The 19,408-nt window shown below is 38.7% G+C and overlaps 1 protein-coding gene across 4 annotated transcripts in view; it reads right to left on the bottom strand.

The window, feature by feature from the left end:
* The window catches only part of uggt2 (UDP-glucose glycoprotein glucosyltransferase 2), a 35,372-nt gene extending 18,372 nt beyond the window's left edge, over window positions 1-17,000 (bottom strand). For 3 of the 4 annotated variants that reach the window (XM_029530041.1, XM_029530043.1, XM_029530044.1), the window contains exons 1-22: window positions 16,929-17,000; window positions 16,383-16,533; window positions 15,703-15,785; window positions 15,445-15,575; window positions 13,997-14,109; window positions 13,611-13,788; window positions 12,279-12,375; window positions 12,128-12,200; window positions 11,893-11,993; window positions 11,530-11,629; window positions 11,014-11,074; window positions 10,659-10,750; window positions 10,333-10,483; window positions 8,759-8,878; window positions 8,366-8,451; window positions 8,089-8,224; window positions 7,395-7,526; window positions 7,119-7,283; window positions 6,364-6,487; window positions 6,176-6,274; window positions 1,697-1,791; window positions 974-1,180 (exon numbers count right to left, since the gene is read on the bottom strand). In XM_029530041.1, the coding sequence (XP_029385901.1) occupies window positions 974-1,180; window positions 1,697-1,791; window positions 6,176-6,274; window positions 6,364-6,487; window positions 7,119-7,283; window positions 7,395-7,526; window positions 8,089-8,224; window positions 8,366-8,451; window positions 8,759-8,878; window positions 10,333-10,483; window positions 10,659-10,750; window positions 11,014-11,074; window positions 11,530-11,629; window positions 11,893-11,993; window positions 12,128-12,200; window positions 12,279-12,375; window positions 13,611-13,788; window positions 13,997-14,109; window positions 15,445-15,575; window positions 15,703-15,785; window positions 16,383-16,507 (2,469 nt within the window). In that variant the 5' untranslated portion in view covers window positions 16,508-16,533; window positions 16,929-17,000. The remainder of the gene's footprint in view (window positions 1-973; window positions 1,181-1,696; window positions 1,792-6,175; window positions 6,275-6,363; window positions 6,488-7,118; window positions 7,284-7,394; window positions 7,527-8,088; window positions 8,225-8,365; window positions 8,452-8,758; window positions 8,879-10,332; window positions 10,484-10,658; window positions 10,751-11,013; window positions 11,075-11,529; window positions 11,630-11,892; window positions 11,994-12,127; window positions 12,201-12,278; window positions 12,376-13,610; window positions 13,789-13,996; window positions 14,110-15,444; window positions 15,576-15,702; window positions 15,786-16,382; window positions 16,534-16,928) is intronic. The other variant, XM_029530042.1, reaches the window with a different exon arrangement.
* Between the last annotated feature and the right edge of the window lie 2,408 nt (window positions 17,001-19,408).

Here is a 19,408-nt window from a genome sequence, read left to right as displayed (position 1 = left end):
TTTTGGCCCTTGTGACAAATCAAGTTTAAATGACAGCGAGTTGGCTGCTCGCCCTGGAGTCCACATACTGTGGAGCATCACGCATGCTCGAAATGTATTCTCTTTGGTAAAGGAGAGGATTAAGAGGGTGGGCCCATCAATCACCATTTTCCAAAACTGTGCACTTAAATCAAGAAAGCAGGGGCAGAAAAACCTCTGAAAGTGGTTTGTTTTTCGAGGCTTTACCTTTCTGCTCAATAAATTACCATTTATATCAGTGCAAAATGACAACCATCCAATTTTGAATAGATATAGCTTTTAAGGATACCACTGAGAGGAACAACATAAATTTACACAAAAAAAATTCCTAGCTTATTTCTAACACAGTAACTCTTGCACTGTAGTACTCTATATCTTTCAAGGCATGTAGATATGACACTACATAATTGTATTGCACTTCTCAAATAACAGGTTTACAAAGTGCTTCACAGACTTAAAAGATAAAGGTGGAATCATGAAATAAAGAATTGAGTTAAAAAAAAAAAAAAAACCTGAGCATCCTCTATATGATGAATTTCAGTTGTGGACTACTGTCTGTAGAGCAACTTGCCCCATAGGGACATTAAGACATTCTACAGATGTCAAGAATTGCATATATTAAATGCTGTCAGAAAAAACACTTATACAGGACAACTTAAAATGTGTCTTGTATAGCACCACGTAAAACTTACATTAAGTCTAAATGTAAACAATTTCAATGTAAAATGTAATGAATTATCAAGTCATGGGTGCAGTGGATCATGAGTGTTTGAATCTGACTATAAATGACAGTTCTCAAAGGTTCTGTTTGATATACTTTCCCATTCAAATGAATAAGAAAGTGTGTCCAAACGTTTGACTGGTACTGTAAATGCAATGCAAATGAAATCAGCAGGAATCTGATCATTTCTAAAGTAACAAAAAACAGAACAGCTTCTCTTCATCCCTGCTTTACCTGCATCAGTAACTCCTTAATCTTGGTCCCCTGCTGAAGGAGCTGGCTGCTTTCTTCTTTCAAGAGTTTCTGCACAAAATCTGCTGTAGCCTTATTCTTCTGCGTGAGGAAAGAGGCCCAGATAGCCCTGTACAGCACAGTGTTATCTTCGCTGGGTTTTCCACTGGGGTTATTTATCACCCCTACGCGCACTCCTGGGCTGGCCTTCTGCTTGTGCACACACACACACACACACACACACACACACACAGCTGTGATAAAATTCACATGAACATTGCACAGTCTCAAAGCTGTAGGTGTCACAAAAAAAAGAGAACTGGAGGAAAAGACTGTTGAGTTCCTAAAAGTAACAGTGAGTTTTTTGTATTTTATTTATTTCAACAAAATAATGCTTACTTGCTGTATTACATTAAATTCATACTCTAGTAAGAGGAAGCATTTTATGTTAATGGTCTCTGCATTGATGATATCTGTGAGCGCATGAAGTATAAAATCAATTTTCAGAATAAATATACTTAGCCTCAACCGCAACTCAAGCAGTATCAGTACAACACTTCATTCATCTATTCATCTCATGTATGTCAACATAGATTTAAAGCAGACAAATTTTGAAGCTGTTGGGACATTAATTACTTGGAAGAATTTTAAGAAGTATATATTCTCAACACTACACAAATTAGGTTATGAGATCACAGAGTTTTGAAAAGAGGCGTCAATACTCACCAAATGTTTCAGGGCATTAAGCAGCAGCTTTCTTCCTGAAGCCCTCTCAAAATCTCCGACAATCCAAATGGTCAAAGTACTCATCCCATCCTCATCTACAATAAAAGAGCAAAAACTTTTCAGTACACTAAGTACATACGTATCATAGAGCATTCAATTTGAGTATCCTGTTAGAACAGAATCCAAGCAGTGAATATAATATCATTCCTGAAGACAGTTGCTGACAGGTGCTGCAGTAGCTGCACGTTCATGCTGAAAATGTCTCTTTCCCCCGCATACATATGCCAAATACATATCAAATTAAGAGCCGGTGAGTGGGAACTACTGAGGTACACTAAAATCATTGTCATGTTGGTAGAACCAGCTTGGCATCTTCAGGGTTTCGCACTTACTTTTTTCCCTAGAGGGTATGTGCTCCTATGAAAAAATAAGAACTTGAAACTATTTAAAATAAATCTGTAAATCTGTTAGTTGAAGAAAGGGGGCAAAGAGAAAGGAATCAACTTGCAGTGGCTGTGGCAGTGAGGATATTGAGTCTTTCTAATTCTGCGTTTAGATTTTGGAGGCTCGAGGCCACATGGATTACGTGTGATGACACCGAACATTAATTTACACAAGGGATTCAGCTCATTTACCAGTGTTATACACTAGTTAGTATCTGGTTTCACTTTATCAGCTGCTTCAAACAAAAACACAAGAAAAGATGCTAATGTCAGCTGTCATACCGTACTTAAGTACAGTTTTTGAGTATCTGTACTTTACTTGAGTATTATTTTTGAGGGATACTTTTACTTTCACGTCACTACATTTGAAGGATGAATATTGTACTTTTTACTCCACTACATTTCTATTGATGCTCTCGTTACTCGCTACTTTTGCTCTAGTCTAACATTATTGTTCATTGTTTTTAATTGTAATTGTTTTCGTGCACTTCTCTGTGCGTGTTCCAGGTAAGAATATGGCCATGATGTATAATCCTCATCCTACCTGGATTATTTCTCCATAACAATCGGCTCATTCTACATCATACATCGTGGCCGTATTATTACCTGAACACGCATTAGCTTGTAGCCAGAGTTTGGATGTCTTCTGTGGACATCACTGACAACACGGTCCAACTCCTCATCACTCACAGCTGAATACAGATCTGTGTCTCCTTCTGCACACACACAAAAAAACGAGTAATGTCCCGGTCCTTGTGTGTGTTTTTGTGTCTGAAGCGGTCGAGGACTTCTAAATTTGCCAATATCTTTGTCGGAAAGTGCGGAAATAACGCCAACAACTTAAATAAACCCCCCCATGTCACTTTCTCTGTTACCTGACAGCAGCTGGAGCTCTCTCCTCTCTGTCTCTTCCTTTCTGATGGAGCTACCAAACTCAGCTGTTTCTGTCAAAGATAACGTTTTGTGTCGGGCTTTAATATAAGCTAGACTAATGGACATTAGCAGTTGGAGACCTCTGGACTAGACCGGATCCCTCCAGAGACCTGATATAGTCGGGCCTCTTTAACTGAAGGTATTTTTGAGCTATAAACACATCTGTAGCAGAATCGCATCAGTGTATTGTGTAATGACAATAAAGCTACTTTCCTTTCCTGTATTTCCTGAGGTATTTTTTTATACATTTTTTTTTTAAGCAAATACTTTTATACTTTTACTTCTGTAATATTTTGAAGCTACTTATATTTGTGTTGCAGTAATATTTGATGAGGAGTATCTGTACTTTTACTCAAGTAGTGAAATTGTGTACTCTGACCACCTCTGACAAGGACTCACCCCCCACAGTTGTTTATTTTACACACTGATTCAACCTGCAAAGTTTCGTGTAGAACATTACTATGAAATGTGTCCGCTGTCAGTCAGCTTGTCTATTGGACAATGAATGGGACTTTTAAAATTAGAATCAGGGAAACCTGAAACTGTCAGTGTGAGTATTTAAGGTATACTGTATTGCCAACAGAGTATCACTGCATCTCCTACAAACAAGTATCATAGAGCCCAGTCAAGTACAACCTACTACAGAGTCAATAAACCTATTACACAAAACCACACTCAATAATAACTGCAGCCAGAAACCCTTTCCTGCAGTGTTTTTGTTTCTCACTGCCGTGGCCCATGAAAATAAACTGTAACAAATGGTAAGATTTAGAGTTGCTTCTCCTTATGATGGACCAGAGCGCTGGGAATAACCCTTCCCAACATTGTACAGAAAAACAACAACTTAAAAAGGCATATATACTGCAAGATACGACATAATAAAAAATTGCAGGCTGAAAGGGTGATGTTTTTCCATGGGGTGCACAAAGATAAACTGAAAACAAGCAGACTGGAGGAGTTTGAAAGATTAAGGAGTGGCAGCTCAAGGATGAACACGCAAAGTGCTGCGAGTCCATCAGAATAAATGCGTTAGAAGTCTCCCACCTAAAGCAACATCTCCAGCTCAGTGAGGATGAAAGCTCAGTCACAGAACATACAGAATAGCACAAGGTCATCAAGGTGAAAGACCAGCTCTACCAAGGGAAGAATGAAATCCCACACCTCAAAAAGGAGAAGAGTCTGTCTGAGAGACTCTCATAAACCAGAAGCCAGCAAAAGCGAAAAGGAGATGAAAACCTCCTGGACAAGGCAGCTTGATGGACAAAACACAACACAGAGACAAAAGCAAAACACAAGGAGAAAGCAGAAAGATAAGAAAAAATGAAACAACTGGAGGAGCTATTTGTATATCGCTGCCTGTGTCTGAGAGTGCAGTAAGACAGTAAGAGCCATGGCTGGGAAAAAAGATATAAAAATAAAATAAATGAAGAATAAGAAAAGAAAATGATAATGAGATACCAAAAAGGTGACAAAAAGAAAAGAGAAACTGGACAAACAAAAGGTGTTATGTAAGAGAAGAAGAGTCATTTGGCATTTGAAACAACTGAAGGTAAAATGAAGTGCTGGCTGTTTGAACAGCAGAAACCCCCCTCCCCTCCTTCAATTATCCCTTTATCCCTCCTCACACAATTCTACGTAATATACCACTGACCACCCATCTCTTCCTCTACTTTCCTTCTACTGCCCTCACATAACCATCTACCTTTCCTTTACCTTGCGGCTTTCTTCCTTGCTACCCGCCTATTCTCCCCTTCTTTCCACCCTCCCTCTTTCCCAGCTTTCTCTTAACAATAGATGTTGATGTTGATGCTAAATGCAAACTCTAAACTTTCCCCAAATAAAATCAATACTTCATTAACAATTCCAATCAGCAAGTTCAATTGGATTTCTGCATATTGCTGCTTTTCTAAATAAAGAGAATTGTACATATCTCACCATTGGAACCACCTTGGAAGTAGACATTTGAGACAGAAAATTTGACATGTAGGAATACATTTTATCAGCAGCAATACACAGGTGTGGTGGGTTATTTAAATAATCATCATTCCCAACACACAGTTGTGTTCCCAGCTGACAGCCATAGAGCCCAGGATGATCTGCTGCTCTAGCCCCTCTAAAGTGTTTGACATGTTGGATATCCAGAAATGCTCTTCTGCACTAGTTTTTCCTATTAATTTTCTCGTTGCGGGGACCTGAGCAAGACCACTTCTCTTACTTCTCTCATTAAAAAGGCAATTTCACATACAGAAATGCCCCTGACTGAACCACCCCAAATAGCAGTAACAATCAACCATCAAAGTCACTTAGATCATATTTCCTCCCATTTGAGAAGTTTGTTACTATGCTTGTATGCACTAAGTTACCACCACATGATCAGAGCTGGAGGGCAGGTGTACTCAACAAGGTGTTGAGTACATCTTTCATTCAACAGTTTAGGGAAAAAGTAATATCTTGTATCATTCTTAATGTCAACATTAACACACTTAAAAGGCTTTTTGAGAAAGTTAGTTATCCCTTAAAAGAATGCTCACCCTGGTTACACAATGACAATCAGATGAATGTGAGAAGGAAAATGAGGCACAGTCATCTAGCAGAGAGCTGAGTACATTAGAGAAATTTGCCACATGTGATACTTATATTCCCCTCAGTCAGTTAGTGAGTCAGTCAGAGAAGCAGGGAGTAAGCCATCCAGCCAGTCCACAAAGGTGGGATGGCAATCAGCCTCCTCAGCCTCACTGAGAAACCTCTACTCTGGGCCTGAGCTGTGAAATGCAGTGCTGATGACCATTTAGACTGCTGGCTGAGAGCCAATAAGCAGACCCAGCAATTATCTTGCTGGCAGTGCAGCCTGTCTTCCTTCACAAAGGTTGGTCTCACACTTTTCGTAGATCCCCAAAGCAGTGCAGGAATCATAGAAGATACTTCTTGCTTCAACAAACAAATGTACAATAGCTGTTTCACTTTAAAAAAACAAGATGCAAAAGCTTTAAATTAGTTATTTATACGGTTGCTAGTCACCGTGTTCATGAAAATGACAGTGTTCATTCATCTGAAATTGTGTTCATTTGGAACACAAGGCATGAAATTACAAGTACTGTCTTACCGCTGTTTTTAAAGTACTTCATTCTCTTAGCCATTACAGCGGTCTTGTCTCTGCTGTCCAAGAATGAAAACATAGTTGTGTCCTCCCAATCATCTACAACTGCAAAGCAAGAAAAAAATTATAACTAACTTGGGGACTTTAAATGATGAAAATTAATATCAGAAGATGTAAGATGATGTACAGGTCACCTGGCGCAGCAGTGAAGTCCAGGTACTTCCGGTCAGTGCCTAAAATTAGAGGGTTCATCCTGGGAACCACATTTGCCTGCTCCATTAAATAGTCCACCACATCTGAGCCCTCAGTTAACTGACCCTGTAGGCAAAGAACAAAACAGATGAATTATGTTATTGAAGAAAACAGTCCAAGATGTACTGGAACTTGTGAATGCCCTACATCTGAACAGTTCACATGCAATTAACTGTAAATGCATCAAGAAATACACGTTTAAAAAAAATATACAAAACTCTTAACTGTGAACTGAATGTCTTGCTATCTCGCAAATGGGAAAACAAATATCCTACTGATTAATTACTAAATGTGTTTTAATTATTTACCGGTTTCAGTAATACACAAAGAATTAGCTCAGTCCACCTCCTTTACTCGGTTCTACATTAAATCTGTTTTCAAGCAATCATCACATTTTCATTGAAATTCCAAATATAAGCATTAACAATAGAGAGGCATATATTATATTGCAGATATGTCTTTACTTCATTGATCAAAGAGCATTACCACCAGCCACTGACTAATATCTAGAAGGCAGTATCATCAGGTTAGAATGTGACACATTACACATTATTTTTATGCACTTCATAAGGACAAATTACCACAGTTGTTTATTGTTTGTTTACGTCTCTTCACGTGTACGTATATTAATCTACATGTTGAACATCATCCATGGGGGGTGGATATGTGTGTATCTTTCCATATAGTTGTGTCATACCATAAAGACTGCTCTCTGGAAGGCAGTGGTGGTGTCCATTATGCGCTGCAGGATGATGGTCTCCAGCTCTTCTGGGTCCATCTCATCTTGACTGAGAGGGACACCATTAAATAAAGCCAGAGGTAGAGCACCCAGACCACTCTTTTTGTAGAAGAGAGCACCATCCTGGAGCAAACAAAACATCAAATAAATTCTGGGCTGTTTCTACTCAATTGATTACTAAGTAATAATCATTATTTCTAGTGAACACAAAGATAAAAGAGAAAAATTCCTAACCTTTCTCTTGTCATCATACTCAGATTCTTTACCAATAATCCTTTCAGCATTGGCTTTTGGGAATTTTTTCTTCAGGTAAGCAGAGAGTGTATCAACAGACAGCGTGTCACCCACATCTACTTTGTTGTACAGCTGCAAGAGAGTGACAGTGAGTACAGATTTGACCCAATCTGATTCTATGGATGACATTAATTTCAAGCTCTGACTAAAGAACTGATAACAGAAGTAACATCTCACTGACTTAACAATTCCAATTATGTCTCAAAGCACTGCATGACATGGAAGTATAACAAAACAACTGAACACCAAGGTTCAAAGAAATATAAGTTGACAAGGAGAAAGATCTATATTTCCACACATGCACTGTAAAGCTGAGCCCGACATGAAACGGACTTTATCCTGTAAGTTTCTCCCACAAAGTGGACAAAATGTCTGTTTGAGCCTATGTGTATGAGAAGGGGTCATTGCAGGATAAATCACTGATTGGGCGTGTTCTAGCTATTGTTCAATCTGGAGGGAATGCGAGTAACTTCTGTATGTAAGAGCATGTGACACATATAATCTTCTATTGTGTGCAGCACAAGTGAGAGGTCAATGTATAAAAACATCGTCAAGAGTTCATATGAAAAATTATCTCAGGTTTTTCTATAATAAGAGATTTGCAAAAAACAATGCATGTATGTGACATACTTACTGAGACAATGGACATTAGAGCCTGAGATAAATCGTACTCATCAGCAATGTAATTGAGTAGTCTGTAAAATCCAACGCCTGCATCTGAGAAGCCATCAATCTCATCCTTGGTGTTGACGACAAACACAAATCCAATTCTATAAACAATTTATAAAAAAAATTTGGGGATGAAATGAGAATGACTGCCTGATACAGCTGACTGTAAATGCGAAGCAGTAAAAAAATAAAATCAATAAATACATTTAAAGCAAACCAAAAAAAAAAAAAACACCACCAACCTCAGGGGAATTTTATGCTTATAGAAAAGTTCTGCCAGTTTAACCAGTTCAACACTTTCTTCTTGTACTGGATCAAGAAACAGAACCTACAGTAACAACAAAGGTATTATCAGATAGCAGACAAAACAATACACCCAATCTCAAACAGTTTTAATGATCAAAGTTAATCAGATAGTATTCAAAATGTACACTGTATGTTTTTTTGTTTCAGCCAATCTGTGCTAACAGAGATGTTTTAATGGCAAATGCTCCACTATTTGATAAAAAATTGTTTATTCAAATCTCAAAGTATTGAACACATACAAAGTGCTAGACAGGGTTCAGTTAAGTCAACATAAAACTACTGCAATAAGGACTCGTCCACAATTCTAGCCCCTTTTGTGGTCTACTTACCAGATTGAAGAAATTGCGTCGGATCTGACGGATAACTCCAGGAAAGGTGGCTCTGAGAAGTTCCTGGACTCCTGTTGGCCAACTGCGATACACTGGGTCATTCTCTATGTCATTTATCCACTGGCAAGTAAGAAAAAAAAGGACATAAGCAAGGAAATAATAGTTGAGTTATTTTCCAATAACAGCATGTCAATCTTGGAATAGGTTCAATACTTCTCAGGGGAAAAAAAATTTATATATATATATATATATATATATAAAATTACATAATAGGATAAATTGTATGTACTTCCCTCAAATGAGTAAAAAAAAAAAAATCTTATCATCCCCATCGAACCAAACCACTCCCATTATCCTAAATTCCAAAGTTTAGTATCCGATGCTGGGATTTTTAAATATGTGGGTGTGACTGGATTATAAACAGAAACTAGATCCTATAATCAAGAACTCTGCATTACTGCAGTGTTACACAGGGTAGCTTTTGAAAGAACATTTTCTTTCCTGTTTACAACAGTTTTTACAACTGAAATATTAAACCACTGGATGTAAAATGTTTATGGAAACAAACCTAAATGTCACAACAGTAATGTGTTTGTTCAGGGACAGGTTCATCTATGTAAGAGGATAAACAGAGGTGGGAAAGTTTTAAGCTAATGCGTATGTATTTAACAAGTACAGTTTTAAAGCTCAACTAGTCTACATTACAGAAGCTATACAAAAAGGGGGTCTTTATTTAACTCACAAACGTCCCCATGGTGTAAACTAGGGGTGCGCCAAAAAATTGATTCATTTAAGAATTGCGATTTTTATTTACTACGATTCAGAACTGATTTAAAATTTCCCCAAATCGAGGAAAAAAAAAAAAATCCGCTGGCTGACTACCTCCATTAACAAGAAGGAAACTACAATAATGGAGGAAATAGAGATTCAACCAGCCCCGTCCAAAGTCTCTGGAGGGGAGGGTGGGGGGATCCGGTCTCTGGTCTGGTCTAGTCTCTAGTCTCTGGGGGTACTGCTTTTATGCAAAAGCTGTAACAATTCCATCTAAGCTCCATTTGTCATTCAGTCTTGCAAAGCAGACTAGAGTAGGTAATTGAAGCAGAAATCATTATGAATCAAATCATTTTGAATCGAATTGTAGCCCAAAAAAATCAGAATCGAACCGTGAGATAGTAAAAGATTCCCACCCCGAGTGTAAACCATCTCACTGGCAGACTGTGTATCACTGTTATAAATTTCTTCTTTGTGTATGTGTCTGCTACACTCCGACATTCAAACTTAAAAATATATGTATAATTGCCTCTAGAAGGAGTGAAGTCGAATTAAATTTTTACAGTACCTGGAATATTAAAATGGCCAGAGGAGTCAAAATAGGAACTTGGAAATATTCAATTTGATATGTTTTCTTGGCTAACGTCCAAGTTAATAACTGAGGTTTCTGGCAGACTTGAAACTGTTGCAACAGCATGATGACTGAGCCACGAATTCAAATGCTGGTGAAAGTACACAAAGAAGAAAAAACACCTGCAGTATTGATCTGGGACAGATGAATAATTCTTCTTGACAAGACTCACCATAATAGTTGGATGTCTGATATCTAAAGCATAGCTGTCATCCACAGCATTCACAGGTAACCTCAATAGCTTGCCCTGATGTTCTCCTTTTATGCCCAAGTTATGAAGGCCCTCCAAGACCCTTCCCTCTCCTCTGAGGATGTCCAAAATGCTGTTAAAGCAAAATCACAGGTTATTTTCAAAACACACATCAGCTATGTGGCAGCAGCTTTGAAAAACCGCTAACTCTGATCTTTTTGCAGGAGTATTACTTAGCTGTTGCATAGGTCTGAGGTTTTCTAGGAAGAACACATGTAGACCATTGGTCCCTCACGGTGAGCTCTTACCTAAAAGGGTTGTGAGTGTCCAGATCAATGTGCAGCCCGTTGATGAAGAGCTCTCCATCTCCAGGGTGAACACCAATGGTCTCACTCAAGTGCTGAAAGGACAAGCTCAAAGAGTTAGCTCAATGTTTAAACCGCTAAATGAGCGAACCTTAAATCTCTTATCTTTCAATAAGAAAAATGTGCAAAGGGACAACAGGTCTAAGCAGATAAAGAAAAAGCATGCACAGACAATAAAATAAAAGTAAAAATAAAATGTTGCCTTTTATGTTGATACAGATTGGAATCTCATTCACTAAAATAAAACCTGGGTGATAACTAAGGTTGTTATCAAAGAAAACCTCTTATGATATCGCACCTTTTGGTTCTCCTCAATTTCTTTTCTCATTTCCTGCTTTACAGCCACTCTTGTCAGTGATCTGTGGGAACAGTAAAACATGTACAGTCACCATCAGCTTTTACTATATCCCCAGCCAACTGTAAAATGCTCGTTTTAATCTCCGAAAACCTGTGGGCCTCAAGATGGTACGTTTGCAGTCAATTCCCTGTAAACACCCGACTCTTACTCAGCACTTTTTCCTGTTATTACAAGCTGCCTGAGCCAAAATAAGCAAACATGAAACAAGCTGATTAATTCTACGTACATCAGATATATGTATTGTGAAGGTAATAAATCCCACAGGAAAGCGTAACGCTCCAACACATGGGCTTTATTAAAAATAATGAAATTGGGTGCAATTAATTAACAGAATTGTTTCTGGATGGATTTAAATATAATAACACAGAGCTTAGCACCACAAAACAAACTGAATTTTGATATGGTACCAAATATGTTCCACTCAATCGGAGAGAGAAATAAGATTTATCTTCTTACCTGGCTTTGCTTGGAAAGTTCTGACTGACATCTTGCATAAGTTTCAAAGCATCAAACTTTGGCACAGACATGATTCTGGAGGCTGCTTGAAAACTTAGATCTGTGAATATCAAATGATATACACCTTGTTTACATAAAATAAAACAGCACAAGGTTGTCAAAGGAGATCATACTAAATGTGAGACGCACTGGTCTATTGTGAATATTATTAATCTGTTGTACAAAATAAAAGCATCTTCTGCTACAAAAGTATTAATAGACATTGATGGAAAAAATGCTAATAAAATTCTAACTATTAAATTTCGCAACCATAATTATAAACTGTTTTCTTACAATAATTGTACAAATAAAATATAATAATACCTTGCATTTCCCACACTTTGAGAGGAGCCATGTCATTGGTGCTCTCCAAAAGATGTTTGCGAAGCTCAGCGAGTTGCTCCTCCAGATCAGGATGAGATTTCCTTAAAAGAGATTTATAAAAAAAAAAAAAAAAGTAGCAGCAATATCAGAAAATGCGAAAGAGTTGGGTTAGGATTCTTAAGAAGATTCTTAAAAATCTTAAAAGCAATTGATATGTTTTAGTTAAACTACTCACTTTAATGTTCCAAAAAAGAACCCTTGGACTTCACTGTTATCTTCGTCTTCTGTATTAATAGTTGTCTTTGTATCTATGAAGCAAAAGATTTTAGTTTAATTGCTTTGGGCATGGTGAGGGTCCATCACACATTTTGTAAGCCACCACTGACCTTTGACTTTGGTGTCATCCACAGCTTTGTATTCTGTACTTTTGATGGCCAACTCAACACCATAACCAGATAAAAGCATCTTTTTAGGTTTTGGATCCTACAACAATGAGAAGCAGATTAACGGCTAAAATGTAAACAAAGTAGTTTTATTCACATATATAAAATACTCACTTACTCTCTAAAAATATAACAACGTCTTCACCACTAGGTATAAAATGCTCTCAGTCTACATACTCGTATACAATATCTGGCATTACTAAATCAATCGGCGTTGCCTGGTACTAATGTCTTTAAACTCAACAGAGATGTACTTTTCATTGGCAAACAAATGAAACAAAAATGGCTTCAGCTTGGGATCTTTCAAGAAGAGATTTAAAGAGATTTTTTTCAGTATGTTAAGTGCTGATACATAAAAATTAATTTGTCTATAGTGCAACAACCCACCACTGAGTTCCACAAGACCTCGAGACGTAATGTGATGGCAAGAGACATTTACAGTACGAAGAGTTGGCAGGGATGGTATAAACCAGGTATATTATACAGAGCACCACTGGACACCGTCTGATAAACCAATCTGAGCAAGGGCAAATGCTGGGAGAACCCCACCTGTCTGACTCCAAGTGCAAAAGCATAGTGAGGCAGAGGAGGGGTATTCATTCATTTTCATGCAACATGCAAACCCTGTTGTCTAAAATGCTGTTAAAAAATGGTAAACATAGACTATTCTTCTGCCCATGGGAACTGGCTACACATACTGACTCACTGACATCCAGCTTTGACACTGTGTCACCCATGTTCAAAGCACTGCCTCAGCCTTTCACAGGCACAATCAGGACTTTCACACCAACACTGCCTTTTTTCCAACATATCTTTTAGAGAGCACCTTGTACTTCCTCAAAACACATCTGTATCGTAGAGTGATTTTGATTATCAGTTAGATTTTGAGAAATCTGTTAATTCTTCCCTCAGTGCTCTTGTAACGAATGCAATCTGCTCAGCCTAAACATTTCCCAAGGGGAATAATGCATCATTGCTGTATCACTGCAAAAGTGCCACTGTCTACAGAAATACATAACAGAGCAAGTCTATGGCACACAAATCTGAGTTATATTGTGCTTCGGGTGCACAGGCAATGTCAGTACAATAAATAAATTGGTGATTCTGATATTTTCATGAGATTTGTTGAAGATAATAAAAACAGACTAACACTATCCTTTAGAGCATAACAGAAACCCTTTGTGTGCACAAGTCATATTAATAGATAAGTGTGAGGTCAATCAGTGTAAACAATTAAATGGCATTTTAAATTACTGGAAAAACATTGCTACTCACTGCTACAAAATGCCGCAGCACATAAACAAGTGTGCCCTCTTGAGCTCTCTCAGACAGAATCTTGTGGAACGAGGCGAACTTCTTGGTTCCGATCTCAGCATAGAGGATCACAACTGGCACATCTGTTTTATTGATTCCAGGATATGTGTGATCATTCTTGTATAAGTATGGTTTTGGCCTGCAAACAGTTGGAAACATAAAGACATTCAGAAATAATAATTTGACTCAAAAACATTTTTACATTCACCACAGGCTAAATACTGTCAGTGAAAGCAAAAAAGAATAAAATATTAATAAGAAAATACATGTAAACTTTTTAACTTGTTCAGCTTTATGAAAACAGTTTATCCTTGAACAAGGGACAAGACAGTGCCATTTCATGTTACCTGCCTGAAGCTGCCTTCAGGAGCTTTTTGACGTCCTTGGTACTGCAGCTATGTTGACCGTGGATGGAGACAAAGGCAGGGCAAGCCTCAGGCGGAGGCTCATCACCAGCTATCTGTGAAAAGCAAAAGGGAGAGAAAAGTTCTTCAAAACACTGGCTAAAACATGATGCTAATACTAGCAGAATCTGGTGGCCTGCTCCCATAAGGGTTATACACATTAAAATGCAAGCGATCATAACATTTTGATGCTGCATGCATACAAGAAAAATAAAACACGGCAATTATAAAGTCCAATAACTCCACCTCGCTTTTCAACATAGGCCATGTTAATCTGTTATATCTAAAACCAAACTGATTTATTCAATGCTCGCTAGAAATCATCGCAGCAATTTACACTGTGGAGTGCAACACTCCATTTCACTCACAAAAGGCCATTACTCACTCAGATATTAAACGCATTTTTAAATGAGAGAAATTCATCATTACAGAGTATCACTGTCACCAAACTTAACTTTCTGAAGACAATCAAAAGGGTAAGGGATTGTGGACATAGAGTGCTGAGTACTGAAATCGATTAAGTCACCCAATATTTAAGTGCCTTTAATGCATTCCCCCTACTTACAGCACTGGCAGGAACATAAAACATACAGTAAAGACACCTAACAAGTTGACATGCAGAAAGTTTTGAAAACTATTTATAAGACTATTGCAGAAATTGAAAAAAAATTACATACACAACCTCTTAAACTTAAATGTTTACTTAATGAGCAAATGCCATTGGTGCGATGGAGATGAAGCCTCTATCCCCTGTCCTGATTTTACTTCTTTGACACCATAATGCATTTTGACACCCCTTTTTCTGGCAAGAAGAATTTTATCCCTCAGGTATGTGGTGGATCCACATTTTGTTTTTTCGTTGCTTTTTTTTTTTTTACCTAAAGCCTCCCTATTTTATAAATCAGCTTGAATATTAACTGTCATCAGCCCCTCTAGCATCATGACAGAGTCCGTTTGTAAATTAATTACACTTTTACATACGAAAGCTAAAACATGATAAGAAATATTTTGCATATGAGGATACTCTCAGTGATCCTGTTGATAAATGCCACTGAGAGGAATGCAAAAAGCATGAAAACTTTTTGTCACTGAATCAATTACAGTTGATCATAACACGTTTGAATTCCATGAGAAAGCAGAGCTACACAAGTACTGTTGTGAGAAAACAAGCTTTTAATCCCAGTGGTTTAGGAGTAATTGCTGTCATTAAAAGCAGTGACAAAGTGATTGGGGAAAAACTTTCAGAAAGGCTTGCAGAGCACAGGTGGTAGACAAGATGAGCACGATGATGGTGCCAAATAAAAAATCCATACAAAAAGAACTATCCAAACAAGAGGTAACACTGCTCTATGCATTTCCAAGATGCTTTAACTATTTTGATTACAACATACCTGTTGGGACGCATGAACAGCTGGTGAGTAAGACCGCAGGGCCAGAGCAAATTTGAGTAGATTAACTTTAAGATCTGTGAGGAACTGACCAGCCTTCTTAATGACCAAGTTATAGTATGAGCGCACAGATTCTGTAAAAGACATCAACATGTGAAATAGTGAGTTTCAGACGAGTAGCAGAGCTGCTGTGGTGTGAAATTAGTTAGAAACTATAACTATGTTCTTCCATATTTGAAGTAACGACTTGAAACAACATACCCCCTTGCTTGTACACAGTCAGCTCTTTCACTGTGTCAATGAACTGCCAGAACTTCTCATTCCCATCTTCCCCAATAAACTCACTGTACATAAGAAAAGAAAAAGAAAATTGTCAGCATTGTTAAGTGACCACAGTAAGCAGGCTAAACTACACTAAGTAGCCATTTTCTGAAGAACCAAAAGAATTTTTTATTTTGATTGACAACTTTGCTGATGAGAACAGAACAAAACAAAATTGTGGGGAAACTTAAATTGAAGCAAAGGGTTTCAGCTTTGCAACAGAAATGAAACAAGTTGTAGGCCTTAGGACAATACAGTTAAAAGTGTAGAGCCTGTTAAATTAGTGCAAAGATCAATGTTCACATATGGTCGGGAATCTGATTATTCATGACCACATCTTAAATGCCCTGGTGATATATTTGCCCCAAATTTCACCAATGACTTGGACGCAAAAGGAATTTCTTTCTTGATTGAGAATTTCATTTACAACATTTGGAAACTGAACAAGTCACATCCACGGAACATAAAACTTTCTTCTGAAGAGACAGTCCCAAAACAAAGTGGTATTCAACCTGGTCCAGGGTGTTCACCTGACACCTTCCCATCACAGGTTTAAACCCTGGACAGGGCTGCTTGGACTCACGGATCCGGCCCTGTCTGAAGTGCATGTCCAGGTTTACCTCGCCTCCAGGAGGAAAGGCGTCATGCTCCATTTGGCTTTCAGACTGGCAGTAACTCCTTTGGGTGCAGATGTGGCGTGATGTATGTTCAGCAGCAGCAGTGACAGCACAATAACAGCCCTCATTATGGCCGGCAGGACGTGTCATGAACCTACAGACAGCAGAAACCAGGGGACGAGGTCAGCAGCGTCCTTCTGCCTTCACAGAGGCGCCGGTCAGTGCCACGTAGTTACTGTAAGTTATGTCTAACACAACACCGGTGCATAGAGAGAAAAACCAATCACTTCCACACTTCACTTGTGGAATAAGCTGATTTTTTTTTACATTTTGCATCAAGCTGTTAGCAAGACCGACCGTTACTTAAAGGCAAAGTAACGCTGAGGTCGAAGTTAATTTGGCTGTCTCTCAAACACACTAGCGGCAATTGAAATATTGAAGCTGCATCGGCGTGATTTTACGAACTAATGCCGCTTGTTTTGCACAAGAAGGTCAATTTGAACGACACCGCTGCTGGTTTTACTAGTTTCCAATAATACCCCCCCTCACCATGAGTGATGCTCACCGCTTCCATACAAAGCTAACGGAGTCCGGCAGGCAGGTATTTTGGGCAGCTAACCGCCAGCCGGAGAGCTACCGAAGCTAACGGGGCTGTCCCGGGCTGACCGGCACAAGCGGCTGAAACAACCTGGCTGTAAAAAATAGGCACATAGCTTTTTTTATAGTTTTAAGTAAAGTTTAGATACTTACTTCATTTTTATAATGAGCGGCAGTTCCAGAGAAATTGAATAAAATTTGATGGTAAAGCGGGAATTTATTCTGGCACGAAGCAGACAGCTATGGAGGCTCCCACGCTTCCCCACACTGGGGCCTGGTGAGTTGACCAACTTCCACAGGCAGCGACTCTTTCCCTGACTGTACGTTCACTAACTCCGACTGGCTAACATTTGGGGTATTTCTTTTGTCTGGTTAACTCGTTAATATTCCCCTTTCCTTCAAATCATGTCAGCTACCAGGAGGAGTACTAAAGGAACTGTTGAAATTAGTTTCGGACAAATTCCCAGAAGTTCTCATACTTTTTATTCAGTTGTAATGTCAGAAACGTCCTTATAAGTTATGTTTCCTGAAGTGATTATGTTCCGCTGTTTTATTCTGCCTGTACAGTCAGAAAAAAGGATTTCCTCCATCTAGCGAGAACTGTAACTATACCATAGTTAAATAAAGTAATATATCAAATAATATCCAAATGTTGCGAAATGGTGTATATGTTATGATAGATTAAAGTACTTTTATATCAACCCATTGATAAATTGCCAAGATTGTAAATGTGCAGTCCAGCAATTTAGTTTCAGACTTTGTATCTGTAATTCTGCCATCTTGGTAATATTATAGTATACAAGATATCTCATATGTCTATCTGTCGCTGTATCTCTCCTTGGGTGCACTTCCTTGGGTTTCTTACATTTTTTAATCCTAAAAGATGCCTTTGGGGAATGTTGTCTTGTCCAAATCGAGCCCCTGTGGGTGATGTTTACTGAATATGCTGTGCAGATTTTAAACACCCTTGAAGCAAACTTTGTGATTTGTAGTTATCAAGTGAGAGGTTACAAGTGACTTATGTTCAAGTTGGTAACTTTGTCAGAAACAGATTTAGAAAAGAGTGTGCTAAACCAACAGAATGAATTTGGGGAAACAGGTTTAGATACCCTCATTTATAATCCTTATACATTCCTTCTCCAATTTCTAACTTCCTCTTCCAGTCTTTTTCTCCCCCTTTGGGAGTCCAGGCACCCAGTTTGTAAAACAGGCTCCAAATACACAGATGGCATACAACTGCTTTCACAGCTGAGTAGCCGACTCCAGCACCAGTAAACTGATCTATATGGGTGAAATAGTTTTTGGTATTATATTACAGGTTTGTGTCCCACTTTTCTTCAGTCCATTTCACATAAAACTTTGGCAGCTGACCACCGATGATTTAGATAATGAACTCATAACAGCCCTGCTTAATTAAATGCATAATTTGGCGCGTTAATGAAGAATAAATAGGCAGCCAATTACTAAATTGCATAAATCCATAGATAGGTCGATGCAGATGAGCAGAAACTGAATCTCATACCTCTATATAATTTGAAAAGATACCAGATATTAAAATTGCTCAAGTTATAAAAGCTATTGTCTTAACACTGGCAGTCATGGGCTGTAAGCAGAGGGATAGTGCTATCTCTTTAATCCACAAAGGTGACGCTCGGATGAATGCGCTTCAAAAAGTTACAACGGATTTGGCATTTATATGCGGCTAAATCTTCATGTCGTCTCGGCTCGGAGTCCGTTTAGGCTTCTGGCTTTTGCAGTGTGTTAAACAAGATTATGGGATGGACGGGATGGGATGTGGAGCTTTCCCAGCCAGCCCAACCACGACGCGAGCATAACGCATATTTGTCGGCTCGGATGCAGCAGCAGCAGCAGCAGCAGCATCTTCTCTCCAGCTCAGTCAGTCAGACGGCCGAGGCTGCTGTGTAGGATGCCGCCTGGTCCGAGACGTGCCGTGCCATATTCCTGCAGAAAGAAGTCTAGCACAGACATGAGAAACGATTTAGACTGGGATCAGCACGATTCAAAACATGCATAATAAGCAGACCGTGCATCAAAAAAACTCTTGGATTGTCTCAGTTTCAACTTGATACCGGAGCATGGGAGTCGGCGGCGCAGATGCAGCTCTACAGCCGCTTCAGAAGAAGTTGGACAGCCAAACATCTTAATGCCATGACTCTGGACTTTGGACAAGATTTCCAATGCGGTGCATCCAGCGTGCATTTTTTTGATCAACCCAAGGGTGGACCTGTCCTTCTTCTTTTTCTTTGTCCAGAGAATGCGTCTATGGGGGTGATTTGATCAACAGCTAGTACACTTACAAATAAAATGTACCTTTAAATGTGTGCAAGGCATGGAGGAATATTGATCCAAGAAGAACCAGGGGGTGTTATGTATTATTCACAGTAATGGAATGAAGACATTATCTTGATATA

This window comes from Echeneis naucrates, chromosome 21 (genome assembly GCF_900963305.1).
Source record: "Echeneis naucrates chromosome 21, fEcheNa1.1, whole genome shotgun sequence".
Lineage (NCBI taxonomy): Eukaryota > Metazoa > Chordata > Actinopteri > Carangiformes > Echeneidae > Echeneis > Echeneis naucrates.
Note: the sequence above shows the minus strand (reverse complement) of the source record. Positions and strands in the feature narration are given on the sequence as shown.